Source organism: Sycon ciliatum, chromosome 12 (assembly GCF_964019385.1).
Source record: "Sycon ciliatum chromosome 12, ocSycCili1.1, whole genome shotgun sequence".
Taxonomy (NCBI): Eukaryota; Metazoa; Porifera; class Calcarea; order Leucosolenida; family Sycettidae; genus Sycon; species Sycon ciliatum.
This window is the reverse complement of record NC_088654.1, coordinates 16784624-16808819: the sequence shown is the minus strand read 5'-3', so window position 1 is coordinate 16808819 and position 24196 is coordinate 16784624. Positions and strand designations below refer to the sequence as shown.

Sequence of the window (24196 nt, the reverse complement as noted above, 5' to 3'; positions counted from 1 at the left end):
CTGATGTGGTGATGGAGTTCCACGGGAAGAAAGTGGACACGCAGTATGTCACTGTCGCCATCGGATGTCCACACAGATGGACGGCGGCACACACACACGCACACACACCACACATACACACACACAGCCATACACAGGTACTACTCCCCGCACGCACGCACAGACAAGACAAAGCGGAACAACAGTACCGTATTCGGTGTGATAACTGCGATGCGTTACCCGAGCAGATACGCAATCACAGATCATCCCAACTGTCATCCCAAGCTCCTGCAGTTCTGGGCAAGGAATGCTCCAGAGAAAATATACACATGGGAAGGCCAGCAGCTAGCCTACAGAGAATACAATACGGCCAAACCGAACGAAAATTACTAATCGATGTGAAGATCACTGCAACACGACTGTCAAGAAACATCACAGTGCTGGAATGACAATGCCAGCACAGCTGACACGCAGAAAGAAAGCCAAAGAATAATCATCACGCACAAACATTGCCTACCCCGAACAGTACACCGATCGGAGTAGGAAGAGAAGCGCACGCTGCCGAGACAGAGAGTAGGGAAACTAAATATCCAGAAACAAGAAGAAGAAAAAACCTAAAACGGGACACTGCAGGGAGCCTGGTGATAGTAGGCCAGGGAATAATATACACCAGCACAGAAACATGATAACTGCTTGGCCTACGGGGATACAAAGATGGCAACCAGTGGGCAATAGGCAAGCTGGGGCCAAAAAGAAAGAACGGGCGAAAATAGCCATGGGGGGGGGGGGGGACACCGACTTTAGCGTCAGTAGGCAGGGGACAGGGTTAGAGGTGCAGGCCATTGAAAGATAACATCTTCAGGTAGAAGTTCCCCGTGGGCGTCCGCGTGGAGGAAGGGGAAAAAATAGATAGGACGGGAAATCGGGTGCGTGAACGCTTCCGTGTGGAGAAAATACTGCAGAACCTTGTCCGGCAAATACCGGCGGAATTAATGTCCGGGCGAAAATAGGAGCAGGACGAGACATGGCGGGTAGGAAAACTATAGGATCTAGATTGAAATAATCGATTGAAATTGGAAAATAGTCCTAAGGGGGAAGAGGATGGATGAGATAGCGATAGAGACCGGTTAGTGACTGGAGACGGTAATACAGAACGGTAGAGGATGGTAGCAATGGGACTGAGGCCCGGGCGGGCCACGGCGCTGGGCAAAATAGCGCGCACAACAGTCGAGGAGGAACAACGATGCGAGGGGCAACTGCGACGAAACTAAAGGCACGCCTGAAGACTAGACGATAAATGACAGGCGCCGCGCCGCGAAGAGAGTAAGAGAGGCTGGTCTGTTCAGACTAGGCGTACACCACACACGCAGCGACGGCCGGCAAGAGCCCAGGTCGGTGTCACTACATGACGAAGACAGCGATTCAAGACACACCCACGGGAACTGGCAGACGGCCGATACATATGCTTGAATGCCAGCGGGCCAGTGTGGCGTCGGCAGAGGCTAGGTGAGCTACTGAGTGATGGCACAGTCACATACCACCCAGGCAAGCTAACTGCTGTAGCAGAGAGTAAGCCTCGATACGTCACACCATGGGACACGGCTGCTGAAGAGGCTGGTGACGTGGTGCACAGATACCCATCCAGCAGAGCTGACCGGACGGTTTTCACATCATCATCGGACTTGGAAATGTCGACAAACAACAGATGAAGTGAAATCAGCTGTCAACTATTCACCAGTCTGCAGTACACAAACCAAGGAACGAACAAACAGACACACACGCACGCACACACAGACACGCACATGCATGCACGCACATACAAACACATACACATACGAATATTACATCAAGTGTGTCAGCTCAGCTGGCCCGTCACTGCACATCCAGTCTGCGTGGCTTTGCTGGTGCTAATGAATCCATCCGCATTCACACACGTACTTGCTTCGAGGCTCACTTAATACAATAACATCTCTCTCTCTCTCTCTCTCTCTCTCTCTCTCTCTCTCTCTCTCTCTCTCTCTCTCTCTCTCTCTCTCTCTCTCTCACTGAACAGCAACATACCACGACTAGAGCGTTGCCTTCTTTCAGGATGCTAACCGGTGCACTGTACAACACATAGAAGTAATCAGCAAGAGAAATGAGCGAAGCTGAACACATAGAAACACATCACGAGGGAACTGATCCACTCCAGTGTGTATCTCTATCCAACAAAGCTGGTTAAAATAGTCCACATTGTGATATTCAACTATATATGATGTGTCAAATGTGAGCATAAGAAATAATTTGCAGGCCACTCGCTCGAGAGTCGGAGTTGGCGGTTCATGCGTGAAGCATGCTGCTACAACCGGGCTGAGACAACTGCGGCACTGACTCTACCAGTACCGCTACACAACTGCTCACACAACTTACCCACTCTTGACCCGTACTGTGCCCTGTTTGTTGGCTGGCAGCGAGTGGTTGAATCTGAACACACGTACACGCAGAAAAATACACACGCACACATCCACAGTAAGACGTGGCTCGGGAGGTAAACACGTGGACGATACACGCGCAAGTACATACGCATGCGCACACATACACAAACAAACACACGGACACACACACTCAGAAGGAAGACATACCGGAAAGGCACACGCACAACTCGGGAAAACTACTGAACCAAGCGAGAGCAGGACGCAACGAAGATGAACACAGTTGAAAAATAAATAAACAACCTACAGTCAACTTTGCATATAACTACACTCGGCGGGGCATCAGAAAAGTGTCCTTATACCCGAAGTCTCATTATAACAGTTATCTATTACAGTTAGATGGGGGACTTTGCTCTAGGCATGGACATTCTGTCGTTATTCGCGAATTGTAGATTATATTCGCAGTCGTTATTAGTGCAGTGGACTGTACGTGTAGAACCGAGGACTTACTCGTCGGATGCAAACGTCACTACATCCATGTTGTTGCAGGATGAAGAAGCGAGAAGCGTGGCAAGCTCAATGACATGCTCTGATGACAAAAGCAAGTCACCCTGAAGACAACACGGCAACAAGAAACAAAGCTAGGATGGCACACCGCATCCGAACCAGCAGTACAGCAAGCAGCTAGTTTAAGGTACACAAGCCCCACTGCAGCCACTTCATTTATATAACACATGAAAAACCCAACACTCACCACCCTCAAATCCTCAAATCAAGTGGTCTTTTCGCTGCAAATTACAGTAATCTCAATCAAATTTTCGGCCTGGAGCCATCATCAGGATTGAAGAAAAAACAAACAAGTGATGTGGACCTATATCATGGAAGTGGAACGAAACTACACCATACATGATAAAAAAATAAAAAAATACAGCATCCTGGAGTCACAGGTACACACACACAGACACACACACACACACACACACACGCCTACAGTGCATTTCAAAACTATAGACGCGTAGGGTTTTTGAAATATTTCAAATTTGGCTGGAACTTTTTGAGAATAGTTTTCGGAATATTGCTCAGGATCGCTCCACAATTACTCTCATATAGTTTCTAAACGATTGGATAACAGACGCCCAATTTGGAAAAAATTATGCACAAAGTGATCACAGCGTTTACGTGGTATAGATGCTGGCATAACGGTTTTTGCCTAGGTACGCGTCTATAGTTTTGAAATGGACTGTAAACACACAGACACACACTCACACTCAGAATCACACTCATAGAACTGGACATACTGTACAAGCAGAAATATTCGTCTGGAATTTAATTTCGTCTTTTTCGTCCAATAAGCTTTTTGGACTAAATTAAATGCCAGACTAAAGTCGGTTTGTCCAGCTTTTCAATGCACTCTTATGATCCATGGACGAAATTTACAACTGGACGAACTCCCTTTCTTTGGAGTGGGACGAAATAATTGACCGACGAAATGTTCTGCCTGTACAGTAGTTAGGAAAACTGCAAACACATGCCGAAGCTCTTGAGGGACAATTCCTATGCAATTCCCAACTTATTCTCCATACAAACATGCAGACATGCCCTCTTGTTCCCAGTAGAAAGGAAGTTAGGTGTTCTATAGCACTGACGTCATCGGGGCATATTAACCTGATAGTCCTATGAACAAGAGTACATGAAAACCAGAGTGTGCAGCTCGGATGGGTTGCTGTCACGGCGGAATTCCGTGACTACATCATTTTAGTGATGTAGTGCGTACAAGCAGGATTCAAGCAGGTCTCTTTCTGCACAACTGCAGCTCAGTTGTACGCACTACGCCATTTCCCGCCTCAAATCTGCACCAAATTCACGGAATTCCGCCGTGACAGACACCCATAGTAGAAAAATCCCCAAGCTGCACACTCGGTTTTCATGTACTCTTGCTATTAACCCGAACCCTATCACCATGACGATAACCCTAATATTCCTAGTAACCCTAACCCTAATATTCCTGGTAACCCTATAGAGTAGAACCCGGGTTAAGGGATCGGAGCCCGGGGGGGGGGGGGGGGGGGGGGGGGGGGGATCACTTGGCACGTACATTGTGCGGGTGATCCTTATACCGGGATTTAATTTCCGGCCCAAGAGGGGGTCCCCCGTCGGTTTCCGAGGAAGCCGTAACTTTTTTCGCTCCAAACTATTTTTCCGGGGTCCATCTACTCACAAAAAGTCGTTTTGCACACCTTTTTGCCCATCCCTGTACAACTGAGTCCAGCTATGTCCGCGCAGAGTTAGGTGGACCCTTAACCCGGGTTCTACTCTAGCCATGATGATAACCTTAACCCTAATAGCCCTCGTAAGAGTCGTAACCCTATCACCATGACAATCCTATTACCATAGCAACTCTCCTCTTTTTATGTGTGCAGGGACTACAGCAGAAAAAATCCTCCTACGATTGCGTTTTAGTGTACAGATCACCATGACAACTCAGGTAACTCTAATAATCCTACTGTCAACTATCCTCTTTATGTGTACAGGTCCTATCGCTATGGTAACCCTATTAGTGTTTTATGAGCCCCGTACACACTCCCGTAAGATTGTCTTGCTAGATCTGCTCCTACAGTGAACAATTCTGTATATATCCCTAAATGTCATCTTAAATCTTCCAAAGACCCTCCTCTTGCTCTACCTGGCATTGAAAGCAACCTGTTAGAGTTTCGCCATAAGTTGTTCTCTAGCATTTCAGTTGCTCATAACGGAAAATGTGATTCATCTCCTACAGAATTGTCTGCTTACAATGATCTTAGAGATCGCACAGATATTAAAATCTGCCAAGCTGATAAAAACTTAGGTACAGTTATTTTGAATTCAGAAAATTACTCTGCTGAGTGTTATAGACAACTTTCCGATAAGAAGTTCCATCGCCAAGCCGACGTACAAGCGCAGCATCGTGTACGATGACGAGCTGGTTGCGGTGGAGTTTTTCAAGTGCAAAGTAGTCTTGAACAAACCTATCTCCGTGGGTTTCTCCATCCTGGAGTTGTCGAAGGTGCTGATGTACAGCTTCTTCTATGACACTCTCAAGCCGCGCTATGGCGAGAACGTGCGGCTGTGTTACACGGACACCGATTCGTTCATCCTACAGTACTCCACGGATGACCTGTATGCGGACATGAGTGACATGATGGATCAGTACGACACGTCCAACTATCCGGCTGATCATCCTCTACACTCCGTCGCAAACAAGAAAGTCGTCGGAAAATTCAAGGATGAGCTAGGTGGGTGCATCATGAGCGAGTTTGTAGGACTTCGCTCCAAGATGTACGCCTACACCGGTGAAGAGTCCGCGAAGCGTGCAACGGGTGTCAAGAAGTCAGTCGTAAACGACATCCTGCAGTTCTCCACGTACAAGGATCGCCTTCTGCGTGATCGGGAGAGCATCCAGAGAGAGAAGAACGTCCTACGCAGCCGGAACCATCACATCTACGGCGAAACCTTCCGCAAAGTGGCGCTATCACCGTTCGACAGCAAGAGGTGCATCCTCCACGACGGTGTGAGCACGCTTGCGCACGGACATTACAAGATGCCAGCATAAAACATTATTGCGTAGAGGCAGACCCTTCGCTCATTTCCTGAAATACATAGTTTTCTCATAATATGTTATTCAAAATGTGTTGTTCTTGCGCAACCGATTCACTGCCGATTTTCTTAGCCATTCATCAAACTTGGCCGGATAGCCCATGAAAGATACCAGAGACGTATCACGCTTCGTTTTTAATCCCTTTGTTCAGACTCAGACCAGTTTCTTTGGCTTGCTGCAATTCATTTTCATAGAAACCGCCTGTAAGTTCTTTATAGGGTTATCAGAATATTAGGGGCTATCGTCATGGTGATAGGGTTAATAGAACTATTAGGGTTAATATGCCCGGATTTTTAGGGTTAAATCGTAAAAATTCAGGGTATTAAAACCTGAAAATTTTAGGGTTAAACACCCAGATTTTTACGGTTAAACGCTAGTTTTAGTGTTAAATCGCATGACGTCATCGATGACGTCAGTGATAGGGAACACCTAACTTACTTTCTACTGTTCCCTCTCACCCTCAATCCTCAACCCACACTGCCTTTATGAACTGGAAAGAGCATGTCTTTCCTCTCGACACCCGTCCATACCTTGTCTCCTTTTCCCAGTGCATTGAACCCAATCATGACAAAGCCATCGGATAGCGACGTGACGGTGAGAGACTTGATGTTGCTCGGGCTGTGCTGTTCCTTGACGGCCATGTTCTTCGGGTCCATCAGCAGCACAGACTGCAAAACGGCAGCAGCCGTAAAACGACAACGACGCCACGAACAAGAACAACAACAGCATCAGCAGCGGCAGCAGCACAGACACAAATTACTACCAATAGTAAGGGTCTGTAAAGGAAAGAATTTTCATCTAAAGAGTGAATAGCAACTAAATAGAGCGGTTGTCAGTTGACAAACCCCCTTTTATTCTGTAAAGAATATGTTGCAGCTATTGTTTGGAGCGGACCAAACGTCAAGAACACTACTTTGGAGCTGACAATAAAAAAAATTCACGGTTCGCGTGAGACTCGGCCAAAGGCCCAGTTTTCCGCATCTGCAGGAACGCCACCACCCTCTTGGATCAAGGCGCAGATGCAGCTCCTAAGCGGTGGGAGGTGAGTAGATCAGACCCACCACAAAGTGGTCAAAGACCGAAATCCCATTCACTGCATCCATGGAGCTGACAAAGATACAAATAAATATTCTCATTATCCTCTCCTCCTTAGCTTCCGTCTCATGCCTCGGGCAGGAGAATACTAGCTGACTGACACGCAAGAAAGGTCTTAAGCAACCAATCTGTCGTCCGAGGATGTGTAGCTAATAGAGGCCAAACCAGCTTAGGAAGTTTTGCAAACGCCATGCTCACATCGTCGTGCCTGATTATCATTTTTTAAAAGATCCTATAAAGGAAAAACTACATGCTCTAGTTTTCAAACACTGTTGATGACAAGGTACCCAGGCTTACCGATGCAGTAGCGGCCAGGATACGCGGTCGAGGTTTGTAACCGTGACGATCGTACTTCACCACATGTGTAGCATACTGTTGTCGCATGCAACAATGACACACACAAACGCAATCACAACCACAACCGCAACACCACCATCACTAATAACAACAACAGCAGCAACAGCAACAACAGCAACAACACAACATGCAAATCTATTCTGAGCCGATTTAGACTTAATTTTGCACACAGGAAGCCATCGTCATGCATACGCGGCAGATGGGGCAAAGGAATTTGAACTCAAGTCAACTTTTTTTTTGCAGCTGCGGTCGTTGTTGCGCCCATTTCTCATACGCAAGATGAAGTATAAACCGAGTAAGAGTAAGTTCGTTAGCATCATATCACCGCAGGCATCCATCCGCTGTCAAGTCATCCTCTCGGCTAGGCATAGCAAGTTTCCCTGGGATTACTGCATTCTACAGGTTTCAAGGCTGCACGAGAAACACCAAACGTACGATCAAAGACTGTATTGTACTTGCTGATCCTCCCAACATCCAGGGAGTTCATCCAGTGAAAAGTCAGGTGTGAGATCAGGGTCACTATCAACAAAGAGAGGCCAGAGACACTCTGCACACACTACAAACAAATGTGTAACAAACTCACGACGATATCGGAAGGACCGTCGGTTGCTGTCTTTCCAACGACATCGTGCACGCGCTGTGTAAGTGCATCCTCTGCAGATACACGTACATGTGGCATTTCGGAGAGAGAGAGAGAGAGAGAGAGAGAGAGAGAGAGAGAGAGAGAGAGAGAGACCGACACACAAAGAGACACGTACACACCCGTACACACACAAAGAGAAACAAAGAGAGGATAAACACTCACCTCCTGGCACAGTCATATACAGTACATTGTATTGGGCAGCCTAGATTTCATCAAGCGCAGCATGCCAATGCATACACGGTGACTCAACTGTGCATAGACTGTAATACATGAAAATAAGAACGGTCTAGGCTAGGAGGTTGAACCCCCAGTTCTTCGGCGATTGACAGTGCTGTAGTTAAACACTGCTGTATTTCACCAGAAGAGATGACACGCACAATGTAGTCTTGATCTCACCTATCCTGCTCTGGCTGAACGGAGTCGGCACGGTGCTGCTATACACGGACTTCTTGTCCTTGAACGTGTCGCGGCAGGTCAGCTTCCACGTCAGCTGCTGCTTGCGCTCCGCGGTCAGCGAACGCACGTAGTGACGCACCAGCTTGCGCTGGTGCAGCGCGCGTAGCTGTGCGGACGCCTCCTGACAGACCAGCGGACACTCTGGCCAGGACTTGTCCAGGACGTCCTTGGGCAGTGCCGGCTTGAGACAGTGGACTAGCCACTGATGGCGAACTATGCGCACAAACTGCAGGACAAGAACAGCAGGAGCAGTAGCAGCAGCAGCAAAGGAGGAGAGGAAAACACACGTACACACATGCACACACATACGCACGCGCAAACACACACACACACGCACCAAGTTAGAACTTGTGACATAGCTGCCTCGGCATTTGGACAAAACACAGCAGTCAACAGAATGTGTTGAGTACGGACACTAGAAACAATAGCAGACCCGTCAGAGCACAACTGCACACACACACACACACACGTGCATACACACACGCACCTGCTTGTTGAATTCGTTGGGAGGCTGGTTTCGCATGATGAAACCTTTGATAAACCTACACAGTGCACAGAAAGAAACAGAAAACACACAAACAAATAAACGTCACCCCGAAAAACTGATAACTACACACTGCAAAAGGCAACCGTAGCTGACATTTGGTGCCCATGCTACCATTAGAAAGATCAACGAACAACAGATTCGGCTAAACAATGTCCCCCAGCCATAGAGACACGTGACTGCAGTCCAGGTGCTAATGCAAAGCTGATCTACGGCCGCAGAAGTTATTCACGAACAGCCAGAGTTCATAACCGGCGAAGACAGGCAAGAGTTCGCCACTCCTGGATAGTTCAAGTGCAGAGGCCTGCTCAGCGGATTTCGTCGTTCATTGATTGTGATGTGGCAGTATGGAGGATTTTCGCCGAGCACTGGGTCAATGCCAGTTGCAGACCTCGGGCGGGGAGAGAAGAGTGGATTCCTGGTGCATGACGTCAGCCACACACACATTACATCATTGATTGGACCCAAACACACACACACACAGCCATGCACAACACGGAACAGGACTCACTTGATAATCTCGTCGGCAGCGTTGCGACGGCGCTGGCGCAGACGACGAGCTACAAGTCGTTTCCAGTTCTTACTGAAAATGGTGACTGAACGGCAGGACAACAGCCACAGTGGACACAAACACACACAGATACATAGACACACACGCGCACGAGCATACATACACACATACACACACACACACACACACACACACACACACACACACACACACAAGCATACACACAGCAGAAGAAGATCACGGCGAGTTCCAAACTGCTGAAGTTGAGCAACAAAAACATGCCCTAAACACACACACACACACAAGGACATTCATCTTCAGACACATACACATACACACACACAACATCTCAAGCAGCACCTACCCGCAGCACGCACTCGCATGAAATGCTTTCTGGCAAGCACCTTGCGCGTCTGCGCTTGCAGCAGAGTTGCCAGCTCCACCTTGCGGTGGGCCAGCTTGTCTTCGATCTCGTACAGCTGTTTCGGGTTGCGAATGAACACCTTCGTCCTAGAAAGAAATGAACAAAGACAAATTATCTTGTCCAGGACAATCCACGCTGCAATAGCAAAGGGCATTACTCATTCTCCACACGTTAGGTACAATCTGGTTTGTGGACTCTTGATACCACCACCGCACCGCGCACATGCCACGTTGCCAGCGGAGAAAGTCTGGCATGATGGAAAGAGGTTGCCTACATTCCAGATGCGCTGGTATGGTGTCCACGAGCACCAAGTACAACAGCACTAACTTCTACGGAAACATGTCCAACATTTCAAAAATCAAGACCTAAAACCAAAGTGACTATCGGCTTGTACCTGCAAAATATGAAAACATTTGCCTAGCAAAAAGGTGACGGCCATCTTCGATACATACCTCCCACTGACAGGTTGATCAAAGTCATAAAGTTTTTGTTTCCGGGGCAAGAAAAGGCACAACAGTGGAGCAGGACCAACTAGCAGGGAGACGACACGCTGCACATCACTCACTTTCCGACTTTGAAGTCGGTGCTATTCCAGCCCATCTTGTCGGCAATGATCTGGCATGCCTGGGCCGGTGTTCCAGCCTTGTATGACGGCCACGTTTCCGTGCACAAACACTTGTACCTGAGCAGAGGCGAGAAAAGGAGAAAAAAAGAAAATAGCACCAACACGTTTAATAATTGCACGCACAGCCTGAAACACACTCCACTATGGAATTACAATGTGGCAGTGAAGGATTGTAGGCAAAAAGCGCACCAGCCACGCTCTCTGTACGCGTGCCAAGAAGATGTGGCAACACCGCTGCTCAAGAAACATGTGACATTCACTATGCCGTTCCTAATTCGGACCTGGCACAACCAGGCATCACCGCACTGACCCTTCCCAGCTTACCCACACAGCCAATCAATTGCTACTAACGATAGCAAGAGTACATAACCAACCCAAGAGTGTGCAACTCACACATACCTTGCTGTCCCGACAGATTTTCAAGTTGACGTCATTATTTATGACGCAATGCTCCTTGCACCAGTGATTTACAACATGTGACAGGTGTCAACGCATCACACGTTTTTCTTTGCAATAATTTGTACAGGATCATATGGGCTTTGGTCAACCACAGAATACGGATTCGTCTGATAATCCGTGTACAGCATTGCATCATAAAAATGACGTCAACTTGAAATTCTGTCGGGACAGCACCCATTGTCGAGTTGCACACTCTTGGGGGTATGTACTCTTGACGATAGCCAAAAAAAAGAATGCTTGACCAAAGCTCCGTGAGAACTCAGAGACGCAGACACACACACACACACACACACACACACACACACACACACAAGCACGCACAGGCACAGTACTGTCTTTTGTCGACGGCCGACGCCCCCGGAAATCCCCGAACTCTGGGTGGACTTGGAAACGACCCCCCCCCCCCCCCCCCCAAACACACACCTACACACACACACATAGCACAACGCATTAACCACTCACCGCTGGTAGAAGTAGTTGTAATCTCGGCGATACGCAAAGCCAGCGCGGCGAACACGCAAGTTCTCCATCAAACCCAGATACTTGACCTGATGGTGTACGAGCTCGTCATCAAAGATCACTGCAACAATGAAACACATATTCCAAGATGATAAGCACGATGCTGATATGAGCAAGAAGACAAATACTAGAAAACAACAATAGCTGGAGAAGTGTGTGTGTGTGTGTGTGTGTGTGTGTGTGTGTGTGTGTGTGTGTGTGTGTGTGTGTGTGTGTGTGTGTGTATGTGTGTGCGTGTGAGTGTGCGTTTGCAGAGCGACACAAAGCGATGCCGAAGTGTCCGAACTATCATCTAACAGGCATGCTGCCTTTCGAGGCATTGCCGAACAGCTGTGTGCGCAAAGACGTGTGCGTATGTGTTGGAGTTGGTGTGTGTGTGTTTTTGTGCGAATAAATACGAGCAGGCACGCACACACATATACAGCTCCGCAAAAGGTAACCGTGTCCAGTTGCCAGTGCGCGTGCACACACACACACACACACACGCACGCACACACACGCACATCCCTGGAGCAATGACGCAGACCGCAGCAGTATAGCAGAGCTTGCAGCACCCTACTCACCGGGAGATTTCTTGTTGTTTGGCTTGACACAGCGTACATAGGACGGTACCTTGGACTTGAGGATGTCTGCCAGCTTGTTCAAGCTGTTCTTGAACTGAGTACCAGCCTAATGCAGCAGGAGCAGTGGAACAACAACAAAGAACACTATTGCTGAGAACACTATTGCTGATGGCTACATTGTACACAGGTGCAAGTGCATAAGCATCTGATCATACATGGGTGCAGGCAGCCACTGACTCACACACCCACCACCCACCAATACACTAACACACCCACTCTCTACTACCACCACCCACATACTAACACATCCACTAATACCCCTCCCCCCATCCACCACGATCACGACTGGGGTGCTACTTACAATCGGGGAAATGCAGTACGCATACACATCACCAACATCACCACCAGCATTACCACTGCCAGCAGCACCACCGCCGCCGCCAGCACCATCACGACCACCAGCAGCACCAGCACCATCACGACCAAGACATGCAGGCGCGAGCGAAATCAACACAACAGCCGAGCATGCCCCCCCCCCCCCCCCCCTTACCAACACCCCATGACCTGTTACAGGACTAAAACCTTACAGTGAGCGGTCGCTTCTTGTCCAGAACCTCGGCTTTGGGGAAGATCTCACAGAGAATGGAGTTGGACGAGGACTGCATTGCTTCCTTGATGTCGCGGAACAGCAGGTCGTTGTTCTTCTCGATAAATCCCTTCACATTGTACGTCACGTCGCCGGCGTAATGAACCAGACGGAACTCCTGCAGGCAATAGGCGGCGTACAAACAGCAACAACGCAACAGCGCGGATAAGCCAGGAGGCGCAATGTATTCTCACCCTCGAGAGTCCCGTGATAGGCTTCTATATGCCTTTGGAAAATCCATAAAATAAAATGAAATGAATGATGAAGTGTGGATAATATGTGTACAAACTGGTCAGACAAAATGGCCGCTGCACAATGTATAGATCTGAAAAGCACCAAAACTACTCATGAAAGCAGCCGTTTGCTCCAGAAAAGTACACGGATGACACCGAGATGCCATCACGATGACACAAGTCATATGCTCCATACAGACTATTCGGGGGGAAGCGGCCTGCTCAGGGAACATAGTGTGGCACATAACAGTGTGAACGTTCCATTGGTGATGATCGCAGGACTCGGCGGAACGAGCTGGCCAACAAGATGTACAGTAGAGTGGTTGAGGAGAATGCGATGGGAAAGGAAAGACAGCTGATGGCATGCCCGGTGTGCTCTTGCAGGTAGTGATCATAGAGAGAGAGACACACACACTTACGTCACGTTCAATGGTCTTCTTGGCCTCACGATCTGCCAATTCAAAACTGCAGAACCGAAGGGAGGACAAGAAGATCACAAACAAGACGCTAGTCAAGTACAGCGTTTACTCCACGCAAGCACACACACGATGCACACATAAACATACCCCCCCCCCCCCCCCAGAGATCAGGACTCACTTTCAGAACTCCCGAGGCCAAACGGGGGTAAAAGGCCACAGGTGATAACTCAACACTAACAACACGATCGATGACATAGGTACGTATCAAAGCACACAGCAACCAAGCACACACATACAGGGCTCTACCGCCATGCCACTCACCAGACAAAATGGTCGTGTGCGCCAATGCCTGAGACCATCTTGTCCAGGAAGGAGGCATCGGTGACGGTTCCAGGTCGCGTGCATTCCTCATCCTGGAGTAATGGAGAAAGAACAGAAAAGAGTGGAAGTGAATGCGTGGACGATATGAACAAATACAAACACTTGGCTCTAATGGGGTAACCCAATAGCAAACTTACACACGTGTACACAGGCCGAAGACGAGAGAGGGGGAGAGGAGAGAGAGAGAGAGAGAGAGAGAGAGAGAGAGAGAGAGAGAGAGAGAGAGAGAGAGAGAGAGAGAGAGAGAGAGAGAGAGAAAGAGAGAGAGAGAGAGAGAGAGAGGGAGAGAGAGAGCACACATACCAGGAAAGAGACAATGCCCTTGCTCTTGTCCTCGATCAGATCAAGAATGATCTTGTTGTTGAAGTAGTCAATCTGCTCCCACTGTACATTGGAGGAAAGTAAAATCAGGAGAAGCAACAGAACGCTGATGAGAAACTGCAATCTGCAATGTTAAGTACACTACAACCAGAGCTCGTAAGTATGATAAGATGGCAGTGGACAAGCTTTTTTATTTTTATTTAAAGCTTGGTAATAAAGAATACAGCCTGTAAAAATGTAAAGAGTATAATCATCCAGTATCCATGTCCAGTATTTATAACAAGAATAATCTGCGGCAATTGAGTTCTCCTATGCGAGCAACCCAGTCGGAGTCCTCGGCAATAACCAGCTCAGCAGACTCTGGATACCACTTGTTATGCTCAGCACAGCACAGCATACTAGTTGCTGCATAGCAAGACACTACAAGGAAACAGAAGCATACCTCAATGCCCTCCTTGCTGTACTCTTCCTGCTCAAGCTTCAGTGTCAGCTCAATGAAGATCTGCTGGAGTTTCTCATTGCAGTAGTTGATGCAGAACTGCTCAAAACTGGAAATACACAAGCACGCACGGCACACACACACACACACGCATACGGCCAGGTACGCGCGCGCGCATATGACCAGGCATGCACAAACACAACAAAGAAACATCAGAATCAATGCACAGCAACATTACACAGACAGTTGTATTGAAATGAACAAAAGGTAATTTCAAACAACTACACGGAAATCACTCACCAATAACAACCCTTAGCAAGATGTTCGACTTTACAAGGAGGGTGTCATGTGACATGTGCATCTAGGACAGGGAAATTCCATATCGACAGGGTTGTTGTTGTTGTTGTTGTTGTTTTTTATTTGAATTCGCAATACCAAACGGGCAATAAGCCCAATTATATGGAAGCGAATAAAAGAATGCTAAGAATGAGGCATTGGGGTGGATGTTATTTCAAGTGGAAAATACTGATCCCGGGAGGTACTACAAATAGGTACAATGAAAATCTGAAAAGGCCATGGTACTGTCGTTTACCATGCTGGAAGCAGCTACATGGAGAAGGAAAAACAACAAGAAAGACGTTATATCTCATGTATTGGACAAACAGAGCTAACAGGAAAAGACCGTTCGTTAGGGTAACGTGTCAGTCCACTCAATCGTTGACTTGGACTCAAAGACACTGTAACGTGTCAGACAACTCACTCAAACATTGACTTGGAACACCTCAAAGACACTAACATATTATACAACTCACTCATCCGTTGACTTGGAACAACTCTAATACAGATTGACGTGTGACTGTCACCAAGAGTACATGAAAACCAGAGTGTGCAGCTCCGATGGGTTGTTGTCACGGCGAAATTCCGTGATTACATCATTTTTAGAGAATGCAGTGCGTACAAGCAGGATTCAAGCAGGTCTCTTTCTGCACGACTGCAGCTCAGCTGTACGCACTACGCCACTTCCCGCCTCAGAGCTGTACCAACTACAGTAAAACATGGGTTTAGCGACCACCTGCTCTTAACGACCGTCTTTCCATGCACAGACAATTCTACACAGACACTGTGGGACCTGGTTCTAAAGACCACCTGGCTTTAACGACCGCTTTTGCTTGCACCGTGGGGTGGTCGCTTAAACCAGGTCTTACTGTATGATGTAATCGGGGAATTTCGCCGTGACAGACACCCATGCAGAAAAAGTCAGAAGTTGCACATTCTGGGTTTCATGCACTCGTTGTATCAGACAACTCACTCACCCGTTGACTTGGAACACCTCAAAGCCGTAGATGTCGAGCAGGCCAATGACGGCGGTGTCGGAGCGCTTCACCTCCAGCGTGCGGTTGACGTGGCACACCAGCCAGCTGAACAGACGCTCGTAGATGGCCTTGCTCATGGCGTCGCGGCTGTACACCGCCTCCTCCAGGTTGAGCGGCGACGCCACCTTGTCGCCGCTCACCAGAATCGTCTTGTTCAGCATGGCGCTCTTGAACTGCGCACCGGATGAGCCAAGCAGCTGTGACAATGCAACAAGAACACGAAGAAACAGTTAGAAAAGGACAGGAGTCTTTGAAGTAAGGATGAGGCTTCTTGCAGTTTTAAGACAAGAGTCTTGGGGAATACAATTACAACATGAAACACACTACAGGCAAACCTGTGATACAGCAACGAAGGGCTACTTGTTGGCAGGGAGGGATCTTTCTCTTTATCTCATAGGCAAGACTGATGATTCATTCTAATTCAATGCGACTGACGTGTGCAGTTCAAACTGGCTGCCGGGTGAAGTGCGTGCTCAAGAATATAACTGCGGTGGATTGCATGAAATAAGTATGCGGGTGCATGCATGAGCACACATCCACCCACACACACACGAGTGCACGCGCACACACACATACCGTGATACGCACCCACCACAACGCAAATCAAAAATTGTAAGAGGTGCACGAACCTTGCCCACGAGCTCCGCCTTGTCGGCGTTGTCAATGACGACGCCACTCTCGGAGCCGCTCAGGTCCACGTTGCCAAGGTGCAAGATGGCGCCCACAATGTTGAAGATCTCCTCGATGTGCTTTGTGGAAAAGGCGAGCACTCGGAGTGCGTCCATGGTTTCCTTGTATTGCTCCTTATCTTTGATGGTGAAGACTGTCTCGGAACGCTCCTGTGCAAGGGATCACACACATGCACGAAAAAACAGGCTCGTCAGGAACGCACTTTCCGATCAAATCTCGTAAGCCTGGCACTCGCCGACTGCAGCTGGACAGCAACTGCACTAGGCCAATAAACCCATTGTGCATTGTCAAATATGGATTGCATGGGTAACGCATGCGAGTACGCTGGGATCGGGGATGCACTGTTCAACACGCCACACGACCATGCCCAAGTGGCTGTGTGGGGTGGTGTGTGAGTACGCTGGGATCAGGGATGCACTGTTCAACACGCCACACGACCATGCCCAAGTGGCTGTGTGGGGTGTTCGCGGCACAAAGTACGTCAGTGCGCTATGGGCTTATAGCTAGTGCTAAAGATCAATAGCTCCTCAGGGAACATCAAACACCCTTTTCTAAAGGCTACACTCGACCACAGCTAGTATGATATCGAACACATGACTGTATAACATTTCCAAAAGGGAGGAAGTCTGCTGGCAAAAAAAAACAGTGTAATGCCCAAATTTGGAATAGTCAGGGGATGAATACCAGAAGATTTCAACGGCAATGCTGGCAAAAAAAACAGTGTAACGCCCAAATTTGGAACAGTCAGGCGGTGAATATCAGTGGATTTCAAAGGCAATGACGAAGAATGCAAAGTGGCGTGTGTACAGTAAAACCTGTCAAGGTGACCACTCAATAAGGCGACCACCTGTCCCAGAAGACCACTGCAACCAGGAGTAAGGGATGCTACTAGTATTTCCAGTCAAATGACCCTGGATACGGAGACCACCTGGTAACAGAGACCACGTTTTGATGGTCCCTTGAGCGGTGGTCGTCTTAGACAGGGTTTGCTGTATGCCTATGAGTAGGGCAGACATGCAAGTGATGAGGGAATACCTTGTGGTTGGCAGTCTGTCGTGGCAACAGCGACAACACATCATCGACGCGGCAGTGAATGACCGGGCGGTGATGGCAGCAATGGCGGTGGAATGGCGGGACACCGGCGGATGACACAGGGCAAGACAGGGCAAGAGACAGGACAGGCAACAGTGAAACCGTTATGGTCAGAGAGCTAACGAACAGATGATGAATAATCTGATGTCACACACGTGTGCACACTTATGTTGCCACACACACACACACACACCAGCGCGCGCGCGCGCATACACACGTGCAGCCCCCACCCCACATACAGTACATGATAATCGCAGTATCATATGTATGCCATAACGGCTATACATCTTCAGTATTCTTCACACAACAGACCAACGGTTGTTCAATGGCCTCGGCTAAAGCAACCGAACAGCCCAGCGTAGACTGCTGGCAACGCACTCTCCTAGCCACTTACACTGGCCACGTAGCGGTAGTCGTCTACCTTTCCCGTCAGGCTGAGTCGCTGCAACAGCGCCGCGTCACCACTGTCAAGTACCTGGTAGAAGATGTGGAAGTTACGCTCGCCGAGCGACTGCTGCACTACACGCGACTTTTCTAGGAGGTAGTTGAGAATGTGACCGCCGACTGGTGCACCCTGTCCATCAGCAGCAGCAACAGCAACAGCAACAGCAACAACAACGATAACAACGGAAAACAGAACACGTTAGCCGAGTACGCATGATGCCTTTAGCCAGTTCACAACGTGCACACACATAATGCACACTCGGCAATGCACTGTTCAACACCCTACACCATCATTCCCAAGTGGCTGTGTGGGGTGTTATGTGAGTGCACTGGTATCAGCAATGCACTGTTCAACACCCTACACCATCATGCCCGAGTGGCTGTGTGGGGTGTTTATGGTATAATTTACGTCACTACGCAACGCACTTAATCAGCAGAAGTTTTTTTAAACAAGATAGCCACAAACCAGCATGGTGCTGGGCAAAAACGCACACAGAGATACACATAGCGATGACAGCAAAAACAGTGGAGGCAGGGCAAGTACACCCGGTCTTACGTGGAAGTCGAACTGCACGTCCATGTACTTGCCGAACCGGCTGGAGTTGTCGTTTCGCGTGGTGGTGGCGTTTCCGAACGCCTCAAGCAGCGGGTTGCTCTGCAGCAGCTGGTCCTTGATCTTGCCGACCTCGCGAGAGTTCTCGCTGACGACAGCCAGGTACTTGAGGATCTGCTTGGTGGCCTCCGTTTTGCCCGCACCGGACTCTCCCGACACCAGGATGCACTGGTCGCGGCGGTCCGAGCGCATGGCAAAGTAGGCGGTGTCTGCAATGGCGAACCTGCACCGGCGGGGGGCAAACACAGCGTGAAAGCGGACGTTCAAATCAATGTCAGGGGAGACATGCTTGCGCGAGCATGTACTCGAGTGTATAAATAAAAGTTAAAGTCGGGCACTTTCTGACTGCTTATCATCTTGTTACAGTCGTGGGTAGTTGCTGCATAACTCGTTCTCATGTGTTTCTTCTCATTTTTCATATATAAATAAAAACATTTTTTTAACCGAATACGACTGACAACAATCAGGATGGGTTAGCAAATGCCTATACACTAACCCATCCTGATTGTTGTCAGTCGTATTTGGATTCTTGTTTTATTGTACTATGCCATGCTTGTCATGGCTATGTAACGCAGCTCAACGTGTTATAGGCTATACCCGGTATACACAAAGAGTAAATTGTCACGTCCGTTCCCAACGGAGTTCACGACACCCGCTAACACCCAGTAAATCAAGTGGCATATGCAGCGCCTAACGGTGGGGCGAGGGGATAAAGGGGATAAGTCTCACAACCACCTGCACACGCGGGTGTGCATGCGCAAGAGAAAAATGTGGTCAGTTACAGAGATCAAAAAACCAACAGGCTCATCTGCTGCATGCCAAGAAGCTTCTGGCTGGAGATGTAAGGAAGAGAATGTGCAGACAATCAAGCTCTTCACAGGACAAGGCAAAGAGGAGAGAGATCTACTGCTTACACATGAGGTGGGAGCTTGAAGAACTCCACAGCGCGGTACTCGGAGCATAGCTCTGTTGTGTAGAGTTTCAGGTCACGGTACGGGTTGACGGACACCAGCACTGGTCCAATGTAGGTCTGTATATGACACATACACACAAACACACACACACACACATACACAGGAAAAATAAATAAAATTAAAGATCCACTCCATAATAATAATAACAAAGAAACCATTTAGGTCTCAAGCAACAAATTTCACTCTAAATCTCTACACGTCGGCTTTATTCAACATGCATGAAGAATACAAGATAGCGACGCCAAGGCCGGCGGAAAAAAAACCCGAAGGCAGGACGGCGGAGAGGATAATTTTTAAGGAGTTCAAAGAACTGTGCAGTGGGAGTTTGATAAGGTGTCAATGTCAGGCTAGAGCCATGGTCAAATTCACCAGTATCAAACACCTCGCAACAGCAGATTATGCAAGGTGCTGAGGCTTGAGACTGTACACTCCTCTATGGCAGTTTGGAGAGAGACTGACTAAGGTGTAGACTATGTGTCGTTGCCTGCCTCTCTATAAATCCCTAACCCTATCTCCTCCTCCCCCCCCCCCCCCCCCCCCCTCTCTCTCATACACACACACACACACACACACACACACACACGCTGACATACGCTGTCACACACACACACACACGCGCGTGCACACATACACACACGCGCGCGTGCACACATACACACACGCGTGCACACACACACACACACACACACAGAGCACATACACGACTTTGAAAACGTAGGATCAGAAAGTAAGAATATGGTAAGCAGGAGAAGTCCACCACCGACAGCTGGGATCCAGCCTGCGCAGGACACCTGATCTCTAATTGCTGCCAAGTACGGACTTCAACAGGTCATTACAAATACCACATCCTACAATAGCATGTAGACAGGAACCCTGGCGACACAGGCTGACATCACCAACTCAGCAAATGAGACACACGCGCATAAAAATAGTACTCAGCAGCATGCTGGCATCCTGAAGTGCTTTTGGAACGCACAGTGCAGCCACTACTAGTACTACATGTACATCCCCCCACAACAGCTGTTTAGGAGCATGGTGGTCCCCAGCATGGCAGCCCATTGCTACCATTGACCATGTTTGGGGAACAGTAAGAACCGGGAGCTGGTGCCCCAATCAATCCCTATGTAATGAATCAGGTAATGAGTCAAACAATTTCAAGCCAATCAGCTGAGCTCAGCCAGCTGGTGGCTATATACAGTGTGACATGGACGAGACCATAATTCAGATTCCGTGTAAAATTAAAAAATGTAATTCTCGTGTGATTTTCACTATTCTGCCAATCTCTGGTAGAAACAAAGGCGTTTGCTGTACACACACTCCTTCTGTCCCTCTCACACCATACATGTACACTGTACATGGATACAGCATGCGACATTACAGCTCTGTGGAGGCAGGTCTCTCAGCTCAGGCGTGGACGATTGAACAGGTCCTTGGATTAAAATCTGGAATGCACTGTGCATGGAGATTGTGGGTTTCCTGCACAGGCCCGCTGCATTCCACGCGATCCAGCAGTGCAGGAGGCACAGAAGCTGTCAAAAACGGACTGCAACAGAATCAGTGCTACTGAACTATGCCTGCCACACACGCACAAGATGCTCAAATATTCAACTTTTCAAATAATCATTTTCTGTAAATGCAAACGCATAGCGTGGACGTGGGGTGAGCAAGAGCGGAGTTCATTTCGAAACACCACGTGTGATAACAAAACTAATTGGGACTTGTTTGTCCTGCAGGCCTGGGTGAAAATCGTGGCGATATTGCAGTACAGGTAGGGGCAACCATGCGACGGACACTATGAGTAACAGAACCGCTTGATTGGACCCAGAGCTACAAGTACGGCACAAACAATCAACAGATCGCACTTTCTACGCACGATCCAGATACTACAACCTGAACTTCTGCTAGTTCTAGGAAAGGAGTGAAGAAGCTACATTAATGCATTGTAGATCTACAAAATTAATGTTCAGCAACCAGTAACACTCAGAATGACCCAGTCGTTTAGAGCAGTACTCAAGCGTCAAACGAACCAAGCAAATCGAAATGTTTGGGCCTACAGAACAGGAGACAACGCGCACCCGTCCTGGTTCGCATGGCATGCTTTGACAGCACACATCAGAACTCGCAGGCTACGACCGCAGCTGGACAACAATCGACCCACCACATGCACGAGTACGTCTTTGGATCCAGTCAGGGTTCACAACGCAACCAGGTAAAAAAATGACACCCACTCACGATCACACAAATACCACATTAGGAACGCCGCGCGCTGTAAACTGAACAGCCCAGGAGGATCACAGACACAGGACGGAAACACGAAGCCGAAGGGGAAGCAGTACGCAACGAAAGGTAAAGTTGACAACCTGTCCTCCATCGGCCACAACTTCAGCCAATAACTCACACAAACATAGACAAAAATTACAAACGATCAACACACAAATACGCCCCACAGCACGAGGACGCAGCAGAACGTGGATAACTACTTACGTAGATGAGCTTTTCATTGAATCTTTTCTTCAGGTTCTCGCCGAAAGCATCCAGTGATCTGAAATCCTCCAGCAGGACAAAGTCCTGGACACCAATCTTATCCCGAGCAGCTAAAGCTTCAGCAGCCATTTCGAACAGACGCAGCGAGTGTCACACACACACAATGCAGTTTGATCTGACAGCTGAACTACAAACTGAGCAAACAGCCCTCGGTGGAAGATGGCCGACTAGCTCCACACTCTACTGAGGCCCTGGCGGCAGCAGATCGGAATAATATGCAGCCACTTGCGCCAGTACTGCCGTGGAGGTGACGATGGGAGCCTGGCCAGCTCGCCGACACCTCTACTCTCGGCTCTGAAGAGTGTGCCACCGGCGACGGATGCGAGCTGTGACAGCACTTGAGCGATGGTGCTTTACGTGAAACGGCTCTCGAACACCGGCGTACTAAGCTGTCAGGTCGGCGAGGGAAGTCTTCACACAGCAACAGCGGAACTGGGCCAGGGCAGGGAAGAGAACACAGTTGCCCACTGTCAAAAACGACTATTTTCAGGAGAAAAGCTACTATGCGATTGATCTCAAATTTCAGATAGGGTGAGGGATGAGCTACACTGCGCCACAATTATTTATTTACGAGACAGGAACGAAATTGATACACACGTAACGTCGTTACTCTGCATCTGTCACACTTGATCAGTACTACTAGACTCAACGAGGAACCGAATTATTCACAAGAAGACGACGATAGCTGCAGTGAATGAAACACCTTGCCAAACAAATCCGTTTTGTCGTTCAACGACTGGAAGTAGTCCGGAAAAATTGTGGATCTTTGAAACTTGAAATGAAAAACAAACTGTGTTTGTCCACGATCTTTGTGCAATGAAATCCGAAATGAGGCCGCATACCAGCCCAAATATGGAACGACACCACTTAGAACCTCGGCACCGGATGCACCAAAACTGGAGTTGGCATGGGGTTTTAGCTGTACTCGTAGATCTACATGAAAACTTTTTTTCTTTGCTACTGCTTCTGTACTGTCCTGACCTTCCGCCATCATAAGGGTAGTTCACACGGCAGTAGATGTAGATCTACAGTGTGACTTGCAGCTTTTGTTAGTTGTTGAGAACTGCGGTACTGGTAGCTGTTAGTTGAGTTTTTAGTCAAGGAGGAAAGGCCAAACTTCTGCTATCGGACTGCAGACAGAGATCATGCGGAGCCGCCAGCGTGAATCAACTGGGAGTGAAGGCAATAATTGTAAAAATTAATAAGTCTCTGGTCTGTATAGTTTTTAAATAATTGGTGTGGATATGATTTCACCTCAGGCTCTTTGCAATTTGGTCAAAAGACGTACACTTCTTCCGGAAAAGGAAATTAGCCGAAGTGCAACTCAGATGTTCGTTTCATCCACATGACCAGAGTCCGGATCTCTTGTGGTACAAGGTAGCAGATGTACTCAATTGGCCAACCCCGGACATGCAGTTGTATGGGTTCAAACACATCCCCCCCCCCCCCCCCCCTCCATGTTCCATGGCTTATTATATTGCCCGTTTGGTATTGCGAATTCAAATAAAAAGAACAACAACAACAACAGTACAGGGACATGGACAAGGGTTCGCTTACTTCGCTATATACGAGTTCGTTATAAGTGGAGTCGACTGTAGTAGATCACACGGCAGTGAATCGGAGTGATGTGCAGTGCTGCATATTTTTCCACACCTACAGCCTACAGGGTGCCCGTGTGTTATTATCTAATTATTTATCTTCCTATCATACCCTGGTTTCTCATCATTGTGTTGCTTTATGCCTATTGCCCGTAAAAGAGGCTGTTGGATGTACAGTGCTGCTCGATGCGCGACACCCAGCGGGTACT

General features: G+C 48.3%; 1 protein-coding gene across 2 annotated transcripts; it reads right to left on the bottom strand.

Annotated features, from left to right (window-relative positions):
* Positions 1 to 257: 257 nt before the first annotated feature.
* On the bottom strand, positions 258 to 23076 carry LOC135828489 (unconventional myosin-Ic-like). Of its 2 annotated transcripts, XM_065340933.1 has the most exons (26): positions 22330 to 23076; positions 19786 to 19901; positions 18815 to 19094; positions 18209 to 18388; positions 17758 to 17772; positions 16662 to 16871; positions 15973 to 16229; positions 14663 to 14768; positions 14203 to 14283; positions 13840 to 13931; positions 13519 to 13564; positions 12808 to 12984; positions 12221 to 12326; positions 11601 to 11718; positions 10620 to 10736; positions 9995 to 10140; positions 9631 to 9715; positions 9063 to 9117; positions 8516 to 8801; positions 8060 to 8130; positions 7417 to 7491; positions 6555 to 6692; positions 2901 to 3001; positions 2389 to 2442; positions 2041 to 2083; positions 258 to 1718 (listed from the first exon to the last, which is right to left on the bottom strand). In XM_065340933.1, exons 1-26 carry the CDS (start codon positions 22456 to 22458, stop codon positions 1707 to 1709), a joined length of 3096 nt encoding a protein of 1031 aa, XP_065197005.1. In that variant the 5' UTR covers positions 22459 to 23076; the 3' UTR covers positions 258 to 1706. The 2 variants fall into 2 exon arrangements, with proteins under 2 accessions (XP_065197005.1, XP_065197006.1); XM_065340934.1 differs by lacking the exon at positions 17758 to 17772.
* Positions 23077 to 24196: the final 1120 nt, after the last annotated feature.

What these genes read in the sequence shown, in the direction of transcription:
- LOC135828489 (XM_065340933.1), bottom strand. Translation starts at nt 22,458, where the DNA reads ATGGCTGCTGAAGCTTTAGCTGCTCGGGATAAGATTGGTGTCCAGGAC. An exon ending in AGAAGACCATTGAACGTGAC is followed by an intron (nt 12,985 to 13,518) that starts GTAAGTGTGTGT and finishes TATTGCCTGCAG; the next exon opens with GAGTTCCGTCTGGTTCATTA. An exon ending in TCCTGGCCGCTACTGCATCG is followed by an intron (nt 6,693 to 7,416) that starts GTAAGCCTGGGT and finishes GCCGTTTTGCAG; the next exon opens with TCTGTGCTGCTGATGGACCC.